We start from the raw sequence: 17,634 nt of genomic DNA, 5'->3' as shown, positions 1-17,634 counted from the left end.
TAATATTGATGTAAAACATTTAGCTAAAACAGATAATTTGTAATTTGACCTTTTTTTTATTGTCGGTTTATCATTTTATGTAGGGGAGAGTGGGGTAAGATGAGACCATTTTTACTCATGTTGTCCTCTCGGCAAGGAAAAATAAAAAAAGTAAGATGAAAACATCTACCTTTACTTCAGGATTTCCCCTGTCAATCAAATTGATAACAATGCAGGTGTTGTGGGGGTAGATTCATCCATTTACTTTTACAAGTTGTAAGCATTTTCCTTTTCCAAAAAGTCATATTTGCTTAAGTTCACTTTAAACAATATCAAACGTGTCAATACTTCTGTATTTTGCCACTGCTCTGATGGATTTTCACCCTTGACATCAGTGGCTGCTCTCTCCATCTCCTTTCTCTCTCTTTCTTGGCCTAATTGCTTTTCTACAATGTTTTCTACAAAAAACCAAGTCAGTTGTGTAATACTACATTGAAATCCCACTTTAAACTTTAGAGACTCAACTTAACCTCACTGGATCATGGGTAAGTTGAACGACAAAGTAATCTTACCCCACTCTCCTCTATACATACGACATGCAGGTCGTAAAAAAATCATATAAAAATAGTTAAATATTGATTTGATATTTACATGTAGGGCACATTTCTGAACATTTATTCTATGTATCTCAATCCGAATGGAGTGTAATAAACAGAGCGATAATTTGAGCAACTGCTCTCACTCTCTTTGCTCTCGCTCTCTTCACTCTTACCAAATCCTTCTGTGCCAAACTCTGCTGATGATTGGTCCGTGTATTTAGCCACCCATCTGATTGGTCCGTGCATTTGAAGAGTCAATCCAGAGCAGGCATAGCCTCGTGAAACCATCCTAGTCCGCATTTCTTTTTGCATTGTGGAGTGTTGTGGCTAGAGTTTTTTCTTCGCCAAGTCTACTGTCAACTGCGTCTCCAGCCTCTTCTCTTAGGTCTCTGGTGGGAGGCTAGAGGCTCCCCATTAGTCTCGGTTCTGGATAGAGGCTCCCCATTAGTTTTGGTTCTGGATAGAGGCTCCCTAGTCTCGGTTCTGGATAGAGGCTCCCCATTAGTCTCGGTTCTGGATAGAGGCTCCCTAGTCTCGGTTCTGGAAGAGAAGGAAATGACAGAAGTCCTAAACTTTGTCCCTGCTCAGGGTTTTGTAACGACTAATGTATATTTATGGGGTTCTGGCTGGTAGGCTGCTAAAGTGAATTTTTTTATTGGAAAACTAAGGGTCTGAACCTACCTGCCAGATATAACTCAACTGTTCTCTGTTAGACCCTTGGTCTAGATTAATTATAGCTTATTTTAGCAACACATTTGTCAACTGGAATAGTTGGAGGAAGAGCTTACTGCTTGGCTGAAGGTCAGATCTCCTATCTTCATTCTTGTAAATAAAATAAAAATATTCACATTTATTATTTTAAATGTATTAATTTCTTCAAATAAATGTATTATGAGCTATTAACAAGGTGCACAATTGAATAAATATCACTGTCATTATAGGGTCACACACACACACACACACACACACACACACACACACACACACACACACACACACACACACACACACACACACACACACACACACACTCCAGTGTCAAACTAAAGTAACAAAACATACCTGTTTTTGTTTAAGGGTGGATGTCCATGACCATGGATGAGGATCTATCGGTCGATCTTTGTTCCTATCCTCACCTATGGTCATGAAGTGTGGGTGTGTGGGTGAGATCGCGGGCACAAGCGGCCGAGGTGGGTTTTCTCAGGAGGGTGTCTCTCCCTCAGGGATGGGGTGAGAAGCTCAGCCATCCCTGAGGAACTCGGAGTAGAGCCGCTGCTGCTCTGCCTAGAAAGGAGTCAGTGGAGGGGGTTCATCTGGTAGGATGCCCACTGGGCGCCTCCCTTGGGGGGTGTTCCATAACGACCAGTGGGGAGGAGGCCTCGGGGAAGACCCAGGACTAGGGGGAGAGATTATATCTCAACACTGGCCGGGGAACGCCTCAGGATCCCCCCGTCAGAGCTGGTCAATGTGGCCCGGGAAAGGGAAGTCTGGGGCCCCTGCTAGAGCTGCTGCCCCCGCGACCCGACCCTGGATAAGCGGTTTGGCGATGAAGATGAGGGTGAGGTTGGTTTCCAAGCTATAGTGTGATTAACAATACAGGAACATACAGTAATGTCAGAACATAAGCAACTACATGAAAGCAGGCACTATCATTCAGTATAATAACCATTTTAGTTTAATGTAACCCTGATACATGTTAGCTTAATGTAACCGTGATGCATGTTAGCTTAATGTAACCATGATACATGTTAGCTTAATGTAACCCTGATAAATGTTGGCTTAATGTAACCGTGATACATGTTAGCTGTGACCATGATACATGTTAGCTTAATGTAACACTTGCCTTTTATTTTCTTCCTGTGAATAATGCCTCCGATTATCAAAGCCATTCCCAGTATGACTCCTAATACTATTCCTGCCCCTAGTCCTGCCTGTGGACCATGTTCTCCACATTCAGAATCAGTTGAATCAGTTCCTGGTTTCATCAGTTTCAGTCCCACAGATTCACAACTGAAATGAGATGGACCAGACAACAGGTTTAGTTTGAGGGTGTGAAGTGTACATCCTATCCTGGGGGGAGGATAGTAGACTGGTTGTTTGTTTCCTGGTCCAAAGGTACTTGGTTCGATCCCCAATGTCCACAGCCTACCTGTAGAGGTACAGGTAGGTTCTTGAGCTAGATGCCTGACCCCTACCTGCTTCTAATAACCTGTATCAACCTGTGTCTAAATTCACTGTGCATTGGAGAAAATGACTGAACAGAAAATCATGTGATCGATTATCAAGCTTTTATGATACTTTGCTGCTTATTTTATTGCCATTTTTCTGATTGAGAAAATAAATATTTTGTAGAAAATAAACTACAAAACATATTGACAGCAAATAATAAGCCACAATAATACACAAATTGTATATTGCCCAGGCCTGATGCTAAAAGTGCCATAAATGAACTCTGTATTGATAAATGAACTAAAATATTTACTTACTTTATGTGGTTCTCACAAGACGATGATGTGCCATTTGAGAATGTTCCATGAGTACATTGAAGGCACTCTGTGTCTTTATCTGCTGTTCCTGTAGGAATATATAGATGTTTTATTGGAACACGATCATACTAAGAGTTGGTGTGAAAATGACATTCGTGAAAAACACGGAGAGGTTGAATAATCCAACTACCTTCACCACATTTGTTTGGCGCAAGCTCCAAGAAGGAACACGGACATGGAGAATTGTAATTCAGAATGTGTTTCTGGCTATCCACTCATTGCCAGACTTTTGTAGATGATCATGGAATAACTTAGAAACCCATACATTAAATGTTAAGAAGCTGGATGGCCCCTTATAGGGCAGAATAGTATCAGTAGATGTTTAAAGCTAAGTTCAGGTCTCTGTTGTTAAAGAAGTATCTATACCTCAGGAAGATGTCCTGAAGAAATTAAAGGTGAAATAGAAAATGCAGTTAAATAAAGTTCATGTGCAGTATATATAGAACACAGACCTCTTTGACCGATATATTGACCAGGACGGCAAACCGTGTGTCTCTGAGCGGCCCTACATCCACCTCCGTTAGAGTCACTACAGAAGAATCCATCCAGGACCTCACACACAGCATCTGATGTTGATGAACACGACCTCTTCACCTTCAGACCGAGACCTGTCAATCACAACAGTTACAGAGGGACCTGGAGCAGGGCCGAGCTCTCTGAGTGGCCAACGACGTGCGTCGCGACCTAGGTCGCATTGGTCGCGACGTAGGTCGCATTGGTCGCGACGTAGGTCGCTTTGGTCGCTGTGTTGGTCGCACGTCTGGCTGCCGTTTTCTCGTCTGGCTGCCGTTTTGGTCGCTGGCTGGCTCGGTCGCTCAAAGTCTATGGGCGGTCCTTAATCAGTTAATTTGCATGTTATTAACGGGTTTTTTGCGACAGTTGAAGTACCAGAAAGGGCGAAAGCTACCTACAGCTCTTTATTGCTAATATTGTTTTAATATTTCTATATTGAAGTACAGTTTAAAATGATAAAATCGTTGGTCTATCCGTCAAATAATGAATTTTATATCTTATATATAGCCTATATATTTGTTTTGTTAAATGTCATTAAGCCTAATAAGGTATATTATGCACAAAGCACTTCGTTATAGAGTGATATATTAGTTGTAATTTGGGGCATATTGAAATAATGTATTTTCGAAATTATACATAGCCTATTTGTTTTGTTAAATCATTAAGCCTGATAAAGTATAGGTACAAAGTTCTTCGTTATAGAGTTATATTGTTTAATAAAAGTACAACGACAAAACGTCAATGGCACAGTGGTACAAGTGGTAGTGGCCCTAGGTTGGTAATCATCACAATGGCTGTTCGATACGATCAGGTATATATTTGCCATTTTACTCAAACTCGTAATCGTAATCGGTCTCTTTCATTTGAACATTTTTGTATGATTTAGTACGATGGTATGATAATCATACGACGTAATGACGGGCAGCAACGCCTGGCTGGTATCGGCTGGCTAGCTGCGACGACAGGCCAGCCGCGCTGGCTGCCACTGGCCGCGCTGGCTGCCACTGGCCGCGCTGGCTGCCACTGGCCGCGCTGGCTGCCACTGGCCGCGCTGGCTGCCACTGGCTCTGGCAGGCTGACCGACTAGGTCGCGACCATAAAAGCGTCGCGACCCTTTTGGCGGCAAATAGGTCGCAACCAACCAGAGGTATGGCTGAATGAGCGACCTGTGGCAGCCAGCCATTGTCACCATGGCTGCTACCACAACCAAAAGCCTATGTTATCAGTCAACATCTCATTGAACAGAATAAATATAGGCTACGTGCGTCAGTGTAATAAAAACGTACATGCAATAATATATAGCTTAGATATTGATAGACCAATATGCCTTTTTATAATATAAAAATAAATAGGCCTTTTGGTCTATCCATCTATAATTAATTTTAAATTAACTTTGAAATACAGTGATGCGTATGAATTTGTATTGATTATATTGTAGCCTATAGCCTTTTCTTTTTTAAATGTCAAAGACTAATGAAATATCCCATGAAGCAAATTATAGTGTAATATAGTTCTATAAATAGTGTAACAGTGTCTATCATAAAAGCCACAGTGGTGTCATTGATAATAAGTGTAACGATATTTCCTTTGTTAGCTACAGTGGTGTAAGTGGTAGCGATGCTAGGTTAGTAATCGTGGGTTCGAATTTATTCACAATCAGATAGATTTTTGCTCTTTTAGTCAAACTTATTGACGCTGGCTATGGCTGGCTGCCACAGGTCGCTCATTCAGCCATACCTCTGGTTGGTTGCGACCTATTTGACGCCAAAAGGGTCGCGACGCTTTTATGGTCGCGACCTGGTCGGTCAGCCTGCCAGAGCTAGTGCCAGCGACCAGCGGCAGTTGCCAGCGGCAGCCAGCGGCTGGCCTGTCGTCGCAGCCAGCCAACCGACCCAGCCAGCGTCGCAGCCCGTCATTACGTCGTATAATTATCATAACATTGTACTAAATCCTGCTAAAATGTTAAAATGAAAGAGGCCGATTGCGTCAATAAGTTTGACTAAAAGAGCAAAAATCTATCTGACTGTGAATAAATTCGTACCCACATCCCCTTGATTACTAACCTAGCATCGCTACCACTTACACCACTGTGGCTAAAATGAACATCATTACACTTATCAACAGGTACACCCCTGTGACTTCTATGATAGACACGTTACACTTTTTATAGAACTATATTACACTATAATTTGCTTCATAGGATATTTTATTAGTCTTTGACATTTAAAAAAGAAAAGGCTATACAATATAATCAATACAAATTCATACGCATCACTGTATTACAAAGTTAATTTAAAATTAATTATAGATGATAGACCAAAAGGCCTATTTATTTTTATATTATAAAAAGGCATATTGGTCTATCAATATCTAAGCTAGGCTATATATTATTGCATGTACGTTTTTATTACACTGACGCACGTAGCCCATATTTATTCTGTTCAATGAGATGTTAACTGATAACATAGGCTTTTGGTTGTGGTAGCAGCCATGGTGACAATGGCTGGCTGCCACAGGTCGCTCATTCAGCCATACCTCTGGTTGGTTGCGACCTATTTGCCGCCAAAAGGGTCGCGACGCTTTTATGGTCGCGACCTAGTCGGTCAGCCTGCCAGAGCCAGTGGCAGCCAGCGCGGCCGGCAAGTGGCAGCCAGCGCGGCCGGCAAGTATGGAAAGCCAAGAAGGCCACAATCCGGACCTAGATTGGCGCGGTAAAAGTGCAATACCGTACGGAATCCGTACGGAATCCGTACGGTTTGGCAAGAATTCCGTACGGTTTCCGTACGGTTTCCGTACGGATTCCGTACGGATTCCGTACGGTTTTGAATGACTAATAGCCGCGGCTCATTCACTCCGGCTATTAGTTATTCACTCCGGCTATTAGGTATGCAGAACGAGCCCCTCCCCTTCTTTGCTTGACCACTAAGTTTGAAGGCTGTCTAACCAATCAGTGAAGAGAAAGACCAGACTAAAGTAACGCATTGTCGAAACTAGAGCTGCAGTGCCTCCATGTTTCGCCGTAACATAAGGCTGTGTTGTCTTTACTAGTTTCACTACAATGTAATGACCACCACTAGCTAGTGGAAAATATATTTGTGTCTAGTACAGTGATATATTTGTTAGGCTATATATTGAGATGGCAGTCCCTCATCCCCAGATTGTTCGCGATATGCAGTAGCCAGCTCGGCCATAACATTACAATTTCATGGATGCAAGCAAGCCAAGACAATCGATCTATATCTATAGCCTACATGACAACACGCACGCGCGCGCACACACACACACACACACACACACACACACACACACACACACACACACACACACACACACACACACACACACACACACACACACACACACACACACACACACACACATATTAAGCACACTGGTAAAGCAATAGGAGCCTGCATTGGCTAAATTTGTTGGGATGCACCTTATTTTATAACAGGGAGGGCCAAAGTTGTGCATTACAATGCAAACACGACAATAATTGGCACCGTTCTTGCGCACTCAGAAGAACATGAACTGAATAAATGCCAGGTATATAGCATATCGGAGACGGGTACACAATCAGTGCATTTGCAAATGAGAGCCTGCAGTAGGTCCGATCTTGTGACATTATTTAACCATCCATCTACAGCTAATACGATCAGACAGATACATCATTGATCACATAAAAGCCCACAACAAGACCAACATCACCACGGCAGGTGCGCTCTCTCACGCACATTCACACAATCACTCCAACTTCTCCAACTCCAAGGCAAGGCTGTTACACTAAGACCACAAACAACCACAACTAACCAGCCTACATATCCACAATAATGCACAACAATCAGTTCTATACATTGCGTCTATCTTTTGTTTGGTGCACATGGCTAATTTGCATAGTTTGCACCGGACTGTCGGCTCCGCTTGTCAAAAAAATAGAACGTATTTGTGAATAAATGCTTTGAATTCTGAATACTGGACTTGGTGAGCTTGAATAGGCTAAATTTAAGTGACCTTTAGTGAGATGGCCTAAAACGGAATACAAATGAATTATTCTAGGACATATAGGCTTTCAGGATCAATTCAGAGGTTCAACTGTTCGGGATTCATTTTGCTTAGCCAGTGAAAGTGACCAGCTGTAGATTCCGCTTGCGTGGGCCACGCAACGGACACATCATCTTACATCATTTGATTTATTGCTGTATAGTTAAACTAGCAAACCATCGCAAGGAAATGTAACAAAGCTGTAGCTGAAAGATTCATCCACAAACATCAGAATAGAAAAACACTGGCAGGGACCATTTTAGCGAATTCAAAGCATTTATTCACAAATACGTTCTATTTTTTTGACAAGCGGAGCCGACAGTCCGGTGCAAACTATGCAAATTAGCCATGTGCACCAAACAGAAGATAGACGCAATGTATAGAACTGATTGTTGTGCATTATTGTGGATATGTAGGCTGGTTAGTTGTGGTTGTTTGTGGTCTTAGTGTAACAGCCTTGCCTTGGAGTTGGAGAAGTTGGAGTGATTGTGTGAATGTGCGTGAGAGAGCGCACCTGCCGTGGTGATGTTGGGCTTGTTGTGGGCTTTTATGTGATCAATGATGTATCTGTCTGATCGTATTAGCTGTAGATGGATGGTTAAATAATGTCACAAGATCGGTCCTACTGCAGGCTCTCATTTGCAAATGCACTGATTGTGTACCCGTCTCCGATATACCTGGCATTTATTCAGTTCATGTTCTTCTGAGTGCGCAAGAACGGTGCCAATTATTGTCGTGTTTGCATTGTAATGCACAACTTTGCCCCTCCCTGTTATAAAATAAGGTGCATCCCAACAACTTTAGCCAATGCAGGCTCCTATTGCTTTACCAGTGTGCTTAAAGGGCAACTTCACCCATTTCACATAAGCTTTGTATTTTTAGAACCCCCCGCATATTTTTGAATGGTCTAGCATCATTTCCTTATTTTCTGGAGAGACTGGAGAGATCCGTATCGATCTCCAACACTTCCTGTTTTTTATGACGCAATATGACGATTTTTGCGTACAAGAAAATAGGAAGTGTAAAGCCGCGAACACACCAAGCGCGTATCTCGCGTACCATGTACGCGCGTAACGCTCCTAAAATGTTGCTTGACCATTTTGTGTCAAAAATGGTCAGATACGCGCGTAACGCGCGTAGATGAGACCCCCCCCCCAGCCTGTGGCTGCGCTGGATTTAGGAGTCCGAGGAAGGAAACCCAAACGCCGCCGTGTTTGGGTGGATGATAGAGCTTGGATCGGGTTAGATTAAATAATCTCGGATATAAATAACAATAATCGGGTTAAATAACTTCACATGGTGTGTCTGGTGTGTTTCCAGCATTCGTAGTGTTGATCAGCAGAGAAATAGTCCGCCAAGACGTTGAGGTTGCTTAGCAATCAGAGACTCTGTCCATGCAAGTGAACGGAGCGTTCACTCTTCGTCATAACTATCAAACCAAACATCCTTCACATTCACCGAGCGAACCTTATGAAAGTAAAATGCACATTTCTCGCTAGAAATGTTTCCATAAACGCATTTAATGGCGTAACTATGTTACTATTTCCACCCAGAATAAAGAAAGTTGCCGGCCGTGGCTGCCATGGACATGGCTGCGCTGGAGTCCGAGGTAGGAAACCCAAACGCCGCCGTGTTTGGGTGATAGAGTTTAGATCGGGTTAGATTAAATAATCTCGGATATAAATAACAATAATCGTCTTAAATAACTTCACATGGTGTGTCTGGTGTGTTTCCAGCATTCGTAGTGTTGATCAGCAGATATATAGTCCGCCAAGACGTTGAGGTTGCTTAGTAACCAGAGACTCTGTCCATGCAAGTGAACGGAGCGTTCCCTCTTCGTCATAACTATCAAACCAAACATCCTTCACATTCACCGAGCGAACATTATGAAAGTAAAATGCACATTTCTCGCTAAAAATGTTTCCATAAAAGCATTTAATGGCGTAACTATGTTACTATTTCCACACAGAATAAAGAAATATGTCGGCCGTATGCTTCTGTCCAAGCTCACTACTCTCTGCCAGTGACGTCGGGTCAAGCTCAACGCTGATTGGCTATTGCGGCGCGTATGAGCGTTACTCGCGTAAAAAGTTCAATTTTTTGAACTCCTCGTACGCGCGTATATGTACGCGCGTATATATACGCGCGTATATATACGCGCCTCATACGCACCTAACGCGAGTAAAATGTTGCTTATACGCATGTAACGCTCGTACGCGTCTCATACGCGCGTAAACCAATGGTTCCCTATGGAAAAATTGCCGATTTTATACGCGTGATACGCGGGTAACGCTTTTGGTGTGGCCGTACCTTAAGAGGGGATGATTCTCGTACGACTACAACCACTAGTCCCACCCCCCTCTAGGGGGTGGGACCCACTGACGCTACAGACCTATTAGAGCAGTGCCAGTGGGTGGGACTTCACCAGCAGAAACTAACATCCACAGCGTCTGAAGCTAAGATAACAGAGGCTGTTGATAAAACTGAAGTAGGCCTACATTGGCGGAGGGTACTCGATCTGACATAGAAGATGGCTCCATGCAAAAGTTCACCATTTCGAAAGAAATAGACGAGGGCTGCCGTATTTTCCGCACTATACGGCACACCGGATTATCAAGCGCACCTTCAATGAATGGCCTATTTTAGAACTGTTTTCATGTATAGGGCGCACCGGATTATAAGGCGCATAGAATAGAAGATACTGCAGTCAAACGTTTGACTGGGGTTGCGTTATGCATCGACCAGACCGAGCTGTGCTAAAGGGAATGTCAACAAAACAGTCAGATAAAGTCAAACTTTATTAAGCGTTCTGACAACTCCGGTCACTCCCATGGTAACGATGTTCAAACGTTAATGTGCATATTAACAATATCTCATCAATATCAATATCTCTCAACAATAAGCTCACTTTTTCAGTTCATTCCCCGTCTACGAATCCCTCGAATTCTTGTGTGTCCGAATTAAACAGTTGGGCGAGTACGGCATCCAACATGCCCGGATCCCTCTCGTCATTATCCGAGTCAGTGTCGCTGCTGTTGCCTGGCAGTTCAGTGATTATTCCTGCCTTCGTGAAAGCTTAGACCACAGTTGAGACTGTTATATCAGCCCAGGCATCCACGATCCATTGGCAGATAGTGGCGTAAGTCGCCTGGCGCTGTCTCCCCGTCTTGGTGACGTGTGTTCGCCTTCTTGGCCCCGTCCACACGAAGCCGATTTTTTCGGTGAAACCGCATAAAAAGACGCTTTTGGTGGACACGGGCTACGGCCACACCAAACGCGTGTAACGTGCTTAACTTGAAGCTTGATCATTGTGTGTCACAAAAATGGTTCAACGCGCCAACGCGCCTGTGGCTGCGCTGGATTTAGGAGTCCGAGGTAGGAAACCCAAATGCCGCCGTGTTTGGGTGCATGATAGAGTTTAGATCGGGTTAGATTAAATAATGTCGGATATAAATAACAATAATCGGGTTAAATAACTTCACATGGTGTGTCTGGTGTGTTTCCAGCATTCGTAGTGTTGATCAGCAGATAGTCCGCCAAGACGTTGAGGTTGCTTAGCAACCAGAGACGCTGTCCATGCAAGTGAATGGAGCGTTCCCTCTTCGTCATAACTATCAAACCAAACATCCTTCACATTCAACGAGCGAACATTATGAAATTAAAATGCACATTTCTCGCTAAAAATGTTTACATAAACGCATTTAATTGCGTAACTATGTTACTATTTCCACCCAGAATAAAGGAAGATGTCGGCCGTATGCTTCTGTGCAAGCGTCACTACTCTAGTGACGTCGGTTCAAGCTCCACGCTGATTTGTTCCATTAGTAGATGGTACAAGGAGGTGTCCGATAGGCGGAGATGATCAGCGGGAGTGGCCGCCAGCGAAGCTGTGCATGGTGGGAGTTGTTGTCTTCAATCCACAAGCGCCAAAAAGTCACTTTCTGCCTTTTCTCGGTCAAGACTGCACCAAAGTAGAATTTTATTTTATTATTCGACTACATATAGGACCCAATTGCAATACATATTCATGCCTCCACCGGTGAAATGCTCCTTTAATATGTGTGTGTGTGTGTGTGTGTGTGTGTGTGTGTGTGTGTGTGTGTGTGTGTGTGTGTGTGTGTGTGTGTGTGTGTGTGTGTGTCTGCGTGTTGTCATGTAGGCTATAGATATAGATCGATTGTCTTGGCTTGCTTGCATCCATGAAATTGTAATGTTATGGCCGAGCTGGCTACTACATATCGCGAACAATCTGGGGATGAGGGACTGCCATCTCAATATATAGCCTAACAAATATATCACTGTACTAGACACAAATATATTTTCCACTAGCTAGTGGTGGTCATTACATTGTAGTGAAACTAGTAAAGACAACACAGCCTTATGTTACGGCGAAACATGGAGGCACTGCAGCTCTAGTTTCGACAATGCGTTACTTTAGTCTGGTCTTTCCCTTCACTGATTGGTTAGACAGCCTTCAAACTTAGTGGTCAAGCAAAGAAGGGGAGGGGCTCGTTCTGCATACCTAATAGCCGGAGTGAATAACTAATAGCCGGAGTGAATGACTAATAGCCGCGGCTATTAGTCATTCAAAACCGTACGGAATTCTTGCCAAACCGTACGGATTCCGTACGGATTCCGTACGGTTTTGCACTTTTACCGCGCCAAATCTAGGTCCGGATTGTGGCCTTCTTGGCTTTCCATAGGCAAGTGGCAGCCAGCGCGGCCGGCAAGTGGCAGCCAGCGCGGACAGTGGCAGCCAGCGCGGCTGGCCTGTCGTCGCAGCTAGCCAGCCGATACCAGCCAGCGTCGCAGCCCGTCATATAATTATCATACCATCGTACTAAATCATACAAAAATGTTAAATGAAAGAGGCCGATTGCGTCAATAAGTTTGACTAAAAGAGCAAAAATGAATCAGTCCGTGGAGAGAATAGAACACCGGCCTTCAGGATCAATAACTTAGCGTCACTACCACTTGTACCACAGCTTGCGCCACTGTAGCATTGCTTTCAAACTATTCCTCTTATATTAAAGTATAGCCTATCGCTCTATAACGAAGAATTTTGTGCATAATATACCTTATTAGGCTCAATGACATTTAACAAAACAAATATATAGGCTATATAAGATATAAAATACAATTAAATAAATTATTTGAATACGCCCCAAATTACAACTTATGTATTTTATTGATACTGATAGACCAACGATTTCATCATTTTAAACTGTACTTCAATATAAAAATATTAAAACAATATTAGCAATAAAGAGCTGTAGGTAGCTTTCGCCAGAGAGCATGGCTTTCTGGTACTTCAACTGTCGCAAAAAACCCCGTTAATAACATGCAAATTAACTGATTAAGGACCGCCCATAGACTTTGAGCGACCGAGCCAGACGAGAAAACGGCAGCCAGACGAGCGACCAACACAGCGACCAATGCGACCTACGTCGCGACCAATGCGACCTAGGTCGCGACGCACGTCGTTGGCCACTCGAAGAGCTCGGCCCTACTGGGGACCTGAGAGGATGAGAAGGTCGTCTGAGGAAGTCTTAGATTAGAATAACTTGATAGGAACAGAAGGGGAGTACTCAGTGCAATCAAGGGGCATCTAGGCACCTGTTACCCTCATTAATCTAAACTCATGTGTCTCATTTAACATCATTTAATTCATGTTAAATGAGACACAGGGGGAAAGGGTTTTAAATGACAAGCAACGTATCACTGAGCCATCAGGGTCTTGAACCCTGATAATTGTAACATTATCAAGGGGTTTGTGAAACAATAAGCTGAAATATGAAAATGTACCTGGATCACAATGTTTACATGAAAAGCATTGTTCACGCCCATTGTCGCCATCTTGGAAAGTACCTTCCGTGCAAGATGCACATGATGTACTTCTGAATTCTGTGCAATGTCTACTAACATGCATCCCTGTTGGACAGAAAACAAATGACTGTGTTGACTTTTTCAATTTCATTCAATTAATCCCAAAATAATCTATACAAGCTAGTAAACTAGCTCATTCAGATATTCTGTGGGCTGCATTTAACACAATTATAACCTGATTGAGACCGTTAGCTCCATCAAGTTCAGATAATTGTCTCTTACCTGGTGGACAGGTAGGACAGCATTCATCTCCCACTCGGTATTCTGCCTGGCGACACTTTGCTGGTGCAATATTATCTCCAATTACATTTAATTCGAATAAAACTAAATACATAATTAACATGAATTGAGCATTGGAAATGAACATGGCGGCCAATTTGTATACGTTTCAACAAATCAAACTAAGATTGAAAAAATAAGGTGTATGGCCCCACATCCCGCCAGGCAGTTCCTCTGAATGGATTGAAGTTCTGCAACATCTGGGGAGAGGCAAGACCACGAGAAGTTAATAAATGCAGTATCTGGACACAAGTAGGGGAAGCTTCAACCATTGTGTTAGTATAAATTTACACATTTGCTTACTTAACACCTTTTCATGTCACCCAAATTAATTTACAGTATGGAAATATTAAAACGTAGTTGTGAGGCCTCGTCAGAAGACGGCCGCTCACATCAAAAGCCATGAGGGCGGCTGCAGAGACTCGGAGGAATGACCGAATGTTCTCCCTCTGCAGGACGTGGGGAGATAGCAGAAGTTGAAAGAGAACCAGGCTGCTTTCCTGTTGCTGAGCCTCATGACACCTCGTGGTTTTGGCAGAGCGCCCTGGGCCCGTCACGGGGGACATTATTAGAGCTGGCGGATTTTAACACAACACGCATGAAACACACCCGCCCTGCCTTGGTTCCCTGCCCCATGTTGCCAAAATTAAATACGAGCGAGAGAGCAGAACATCATTCGCGAGAGGCTGTTTCGTGCACCGAAGTTATTCCCCCCTCTCGCTTGCAACGAGGTAATGCTCGCTCGCTCGGGGAGCAGCGCTCTGAGTGCGCGCGCGCGCAGAGATAATTTGCGCGCAGGCAGTTAATATCTACGCGTCTGAAATAATATAATACGCCCGAATGCATGTTCTATCACATTAGTGCTTTATGGCACTAATGTGTGGCCATATGAGAATACAAGAAAGTTTAAACTTCACCTCTGAAACAAGTGAAAATGAAACAGTATCAACTTCACCTCTCTATCACATTAGTGCTTTATGGCACTAATGTGTGGCCATATGAGAATACAACAAAGTATCAACTTCACCTCTGAAACAAGTGAAAATTTAACAAAGTATCAACCTCTTCACCCTTGAAACAAGTGAAAAATGAAACAAGTTTCAACTTCACCTCTGAATGTGATACTTCACCTCTCAAAAGAAAAGTCTAGTAAACAACATGCGTCGTTTAAAAATGGCGGCCTATACCATAAACAAAGATAAGGTCGATCGACGCCCATACTGAATACAAATAAGTTAGAAATACAAAAGCCTTCATTGTTACTGACCTTATTATCTATGACGATTAGAAGACGGATTTAACACGGGTGGTAATTTGCATATAAAAAAATAAATGTTGTTGTCCGTTCTTTCAGTTTGGCAGCAGAGTGAATTCCTTCCCTTCCGTAGGCGTGTCCGGGTTAATCTGTTTATCACAACATTGCATTAGTAGGCTATATGTTTCTGCCGTCTCAGCACCGCCTCATGCTTCTCTCTTCACAATCCTTATAAACATGCATTCCTGTTGAAAAGATGTTGAATGTTGAATTCCTCCATCTGATTATATTTTCATATTCATATGTTTAACAACAGTTCAGACATTTTACTCATACCAGCAGGACATGCAGGGCAACATTCAATTCCCACTCTGTCCTTGGGACACAATGGTGATGCAGTACTAGCAACTCCACAAATAACTAAGATACTGAACATATTGTTGCCATGAATGCTAAGAACATGGTGTACCCATTGTATGAGCTTCAACCATCCAACTAAAGAAATTTGACAGCAGTTGTGTGGCCGTACATTGCAACTTGTTAATCTATCGAGGCTAAATAAGTTTAACATTGTTTTGACATGCATTCATTCAAAACATATGGGCCCCACATGCTGCCACGCAGTTCCTATATGAAGTTCTGCAATATCTGGGGAGAGACAAAACCAAAAAACACCTCAAAAGAATAGACTAGAAAACAACGTGGTTTTAAAAAGGTCGGCCTACCATTATCAAAGATGGTCAATCGACGAGCCCATACTGCATACAAAGAAGTTAGAAATACAAAATGCCTTCATTGTTACTGACCTTATAATATGACGATTAGAAGAAGGATTCCACCCGGTTGGTAATTTGCATATTAAAAAATAAAGACAAAAAGTTGTTCCATGTTCTTTCAGTTTGGAGTCTAGCTGCCTAACAAACTCAAAATAAAAACTGCGTCGTATCCAAACTGAAACCAGGGGTGCAGTTACATATTTCGCCAGCAGACGTCACTGCACAACTATTTACTGAGAGTGCTTGCTCTCTCTCTCTCTCTCTCTCTCTCTCTCTCTCTCTCTCTCTCTCTCTCTCTCTCTCTCTCTCTCTCTCTCTCTCTCTCTCTCTCTCTCTCTCTCTCTCTCTCTCTCTCTCTCTCGCTCTCTCGCTCGCACTCTCTCTCTTCCCCCCCCCCCCCCCCCCTTTTGGCAGAAAAGCCTTCTGTGCAAAGCTCAGAAGGAAAGTTTGTACTTGGAGGATATTATTTTGTAATTGAAGAAATATGTTTCTTTGTATGTGTAAAACATACTGTATTTTTTTCTGAAGCAAAAAACATTAGTTTGTGAATGATGTTTTGTATTTGCAAACCATACAGAGTGTGTGTGTGAATCATGGGCGGAGCTTGGGGGTGGCTTTCGGGACTGAAGCCCCGAATCTTACGTCAAAAGCCCCGGATCTTTTTTAAGCATTTGAAGTTATGACAACCCTGACATGTTCCCTCATGTTTCGACTGGTAGTGATTTTCACCTCTTGAAATTTATTTATTTTCCTTTTGAAAGAAACACATGGAAGCAATGGAAAATGCAATCTCTCGTTCGGTTGTTTAGAATGGTTGCCAGGACGTTTTGTTAAAGTAGCCTCAGGGTGTGTAACAAACTTTACAATGGACATTAGAAATTATTTTTCTAAACCAACATCCAGTGATACCGTAGCAGCAGCAGCCCCTGCCAATGACCTGTCAAATGTTTCAGGGCCCCGTTTCCCGATATCGATGGATCTTCGCTCGTAAGATCATTCTCTCGATGGATCTTTCGAACCATGGATAATTTCTTTGGAGCGTTTCCCGAAACTCCTCTTAACGTGAACGCGCATTCGCTTCACTCACGACGATCGTAGGATTGTACCTGTCCACTGACATGGTGCTGAAACGGGCTATGACGCAGGGGGAGACGCAGGAATGTCGGAGGAAAATGGGGTTAAAAAGGGTTAAAATATCTCCCCATATAGTTCAACCGCAGAGTAGCCTACGAAAAGAATAGATTGCAATAATATGAATGCTAAAGATATTAAAACACAATTGATTAAGCCTAGGCATATATATCAGTCCTAATCCTGAGCGCACGATCGGGAGGTGGAAGTTGCGCTTTAGATGCCTTCACAAGTCCAGCGGAGGGCTCCAGTTTTCGCCGGCCAAGTCATGCGCTGTGATATGTGTGACTGTGACAGCTATGTTGCACAACATTGCAGCTAAGGCTGGGGTAGCTTTGGTTGAACCGGAGGACATTGAGGACGATGACGACGAGGAAGATCGGTGTGAGGACGGCCTCCCTCATAACTACGCGGCTGGTTTTCATGCACGTCGACTTTTTTTTAACCCCCTCCACCCTCCCACATGTCACTAAACATTCCCGTCAACGTGACCAATCCCCACCATATCCCAGCCTTTTGCCTGCTCCTTTGCATTTTTTTTATTTTTATAATTAATATTTTATTATTTTTTTATTTTATTTTTTTTGACATTATTTTAGGCTACGTTTTATGAGTAGCCTATGTCAGTC

General features: G+C 43.0%; 1 protein-coding gene across 1 annotated transcript; it reads right to left on the bottom strand.

Annotated features, from left to right (window-relative positions):
• Positions 1-33: 33 nt before the first annotated feature.
• LOC115559682 (tumor necrosis factor receptor superfamily member 14) lies at positions 34-16,065 on the bottom strand. The gene is made up of 10 exons (XM_030378760.1): positions 15,905-16,065; positions 15,111-15,247; positions 13,787-14,043; positions 13,484-13,609; positions 3,577-3,732; positions 3,065-3,152; positions 2,422-2,588; positions 1,641-2,154; positions 1,367-1,400; positions 34-1,118 (listed from the first exon to the last, which is right to left on the bottom strand). Exons 3-8 carry the CDS (start codon positions 13,929-13,931, stop codon positions 2,078-2,080), a joined length of 759 nt encoding a protein of 252 aa, XP_030234620.1. The 5' UTR covers positions 13,932-14,043; positions 15,111-15,247; positions 15,905-16,065; the 3' UTR covers positions 34-1,118; positions 1,367-1,400; positions 1,641-2,077.
• Positions 16,066-17,634: the final 1,569 nt, after the last annotated feature.

The sequence above is a fragment of the Gadus morhua genome, chromosome 1 (genome assembly GCF_902167405.1).
Source record: "Gadus morhua chromosome 1, gadMor3.0, whole genome shotgun sequence".
Classification (NCBI taxonomy): Eukaryota; Metazoa; Chordata; class Actinopteri; order Gadiformes; family Gadidae; genus Gadus; species Gadus morhua.
This window is presented reverse-complemented; position numbering and strand designations above follow the sequence as displayed.

Excerpts from the sequence above, each read along its gene's own strand:
- LOC115559682 (XM_030378760.1), bottom strand. The coding sequence starts at position 13,931 with ATGTTCATTTCCAATGCTCAATTCATGTTAATTATGTATTTAGTTTTA. Across the intron at positions 3,733-13,483 it reads ATGTAAACATTGTGATCCAG|GTCTCGGTCTGAAGGTGAAG; the intron begins GTACATTTTCAT and ends TGTGATTGACAG. Across the intron at positions 2,589-3,064 it reads TCTTGTGAGAACCACATAAA|TTGTGAATCTGTGGGACTGA; the intron begins GTAAGTAAATAT and ends ATCTCATTTCAG.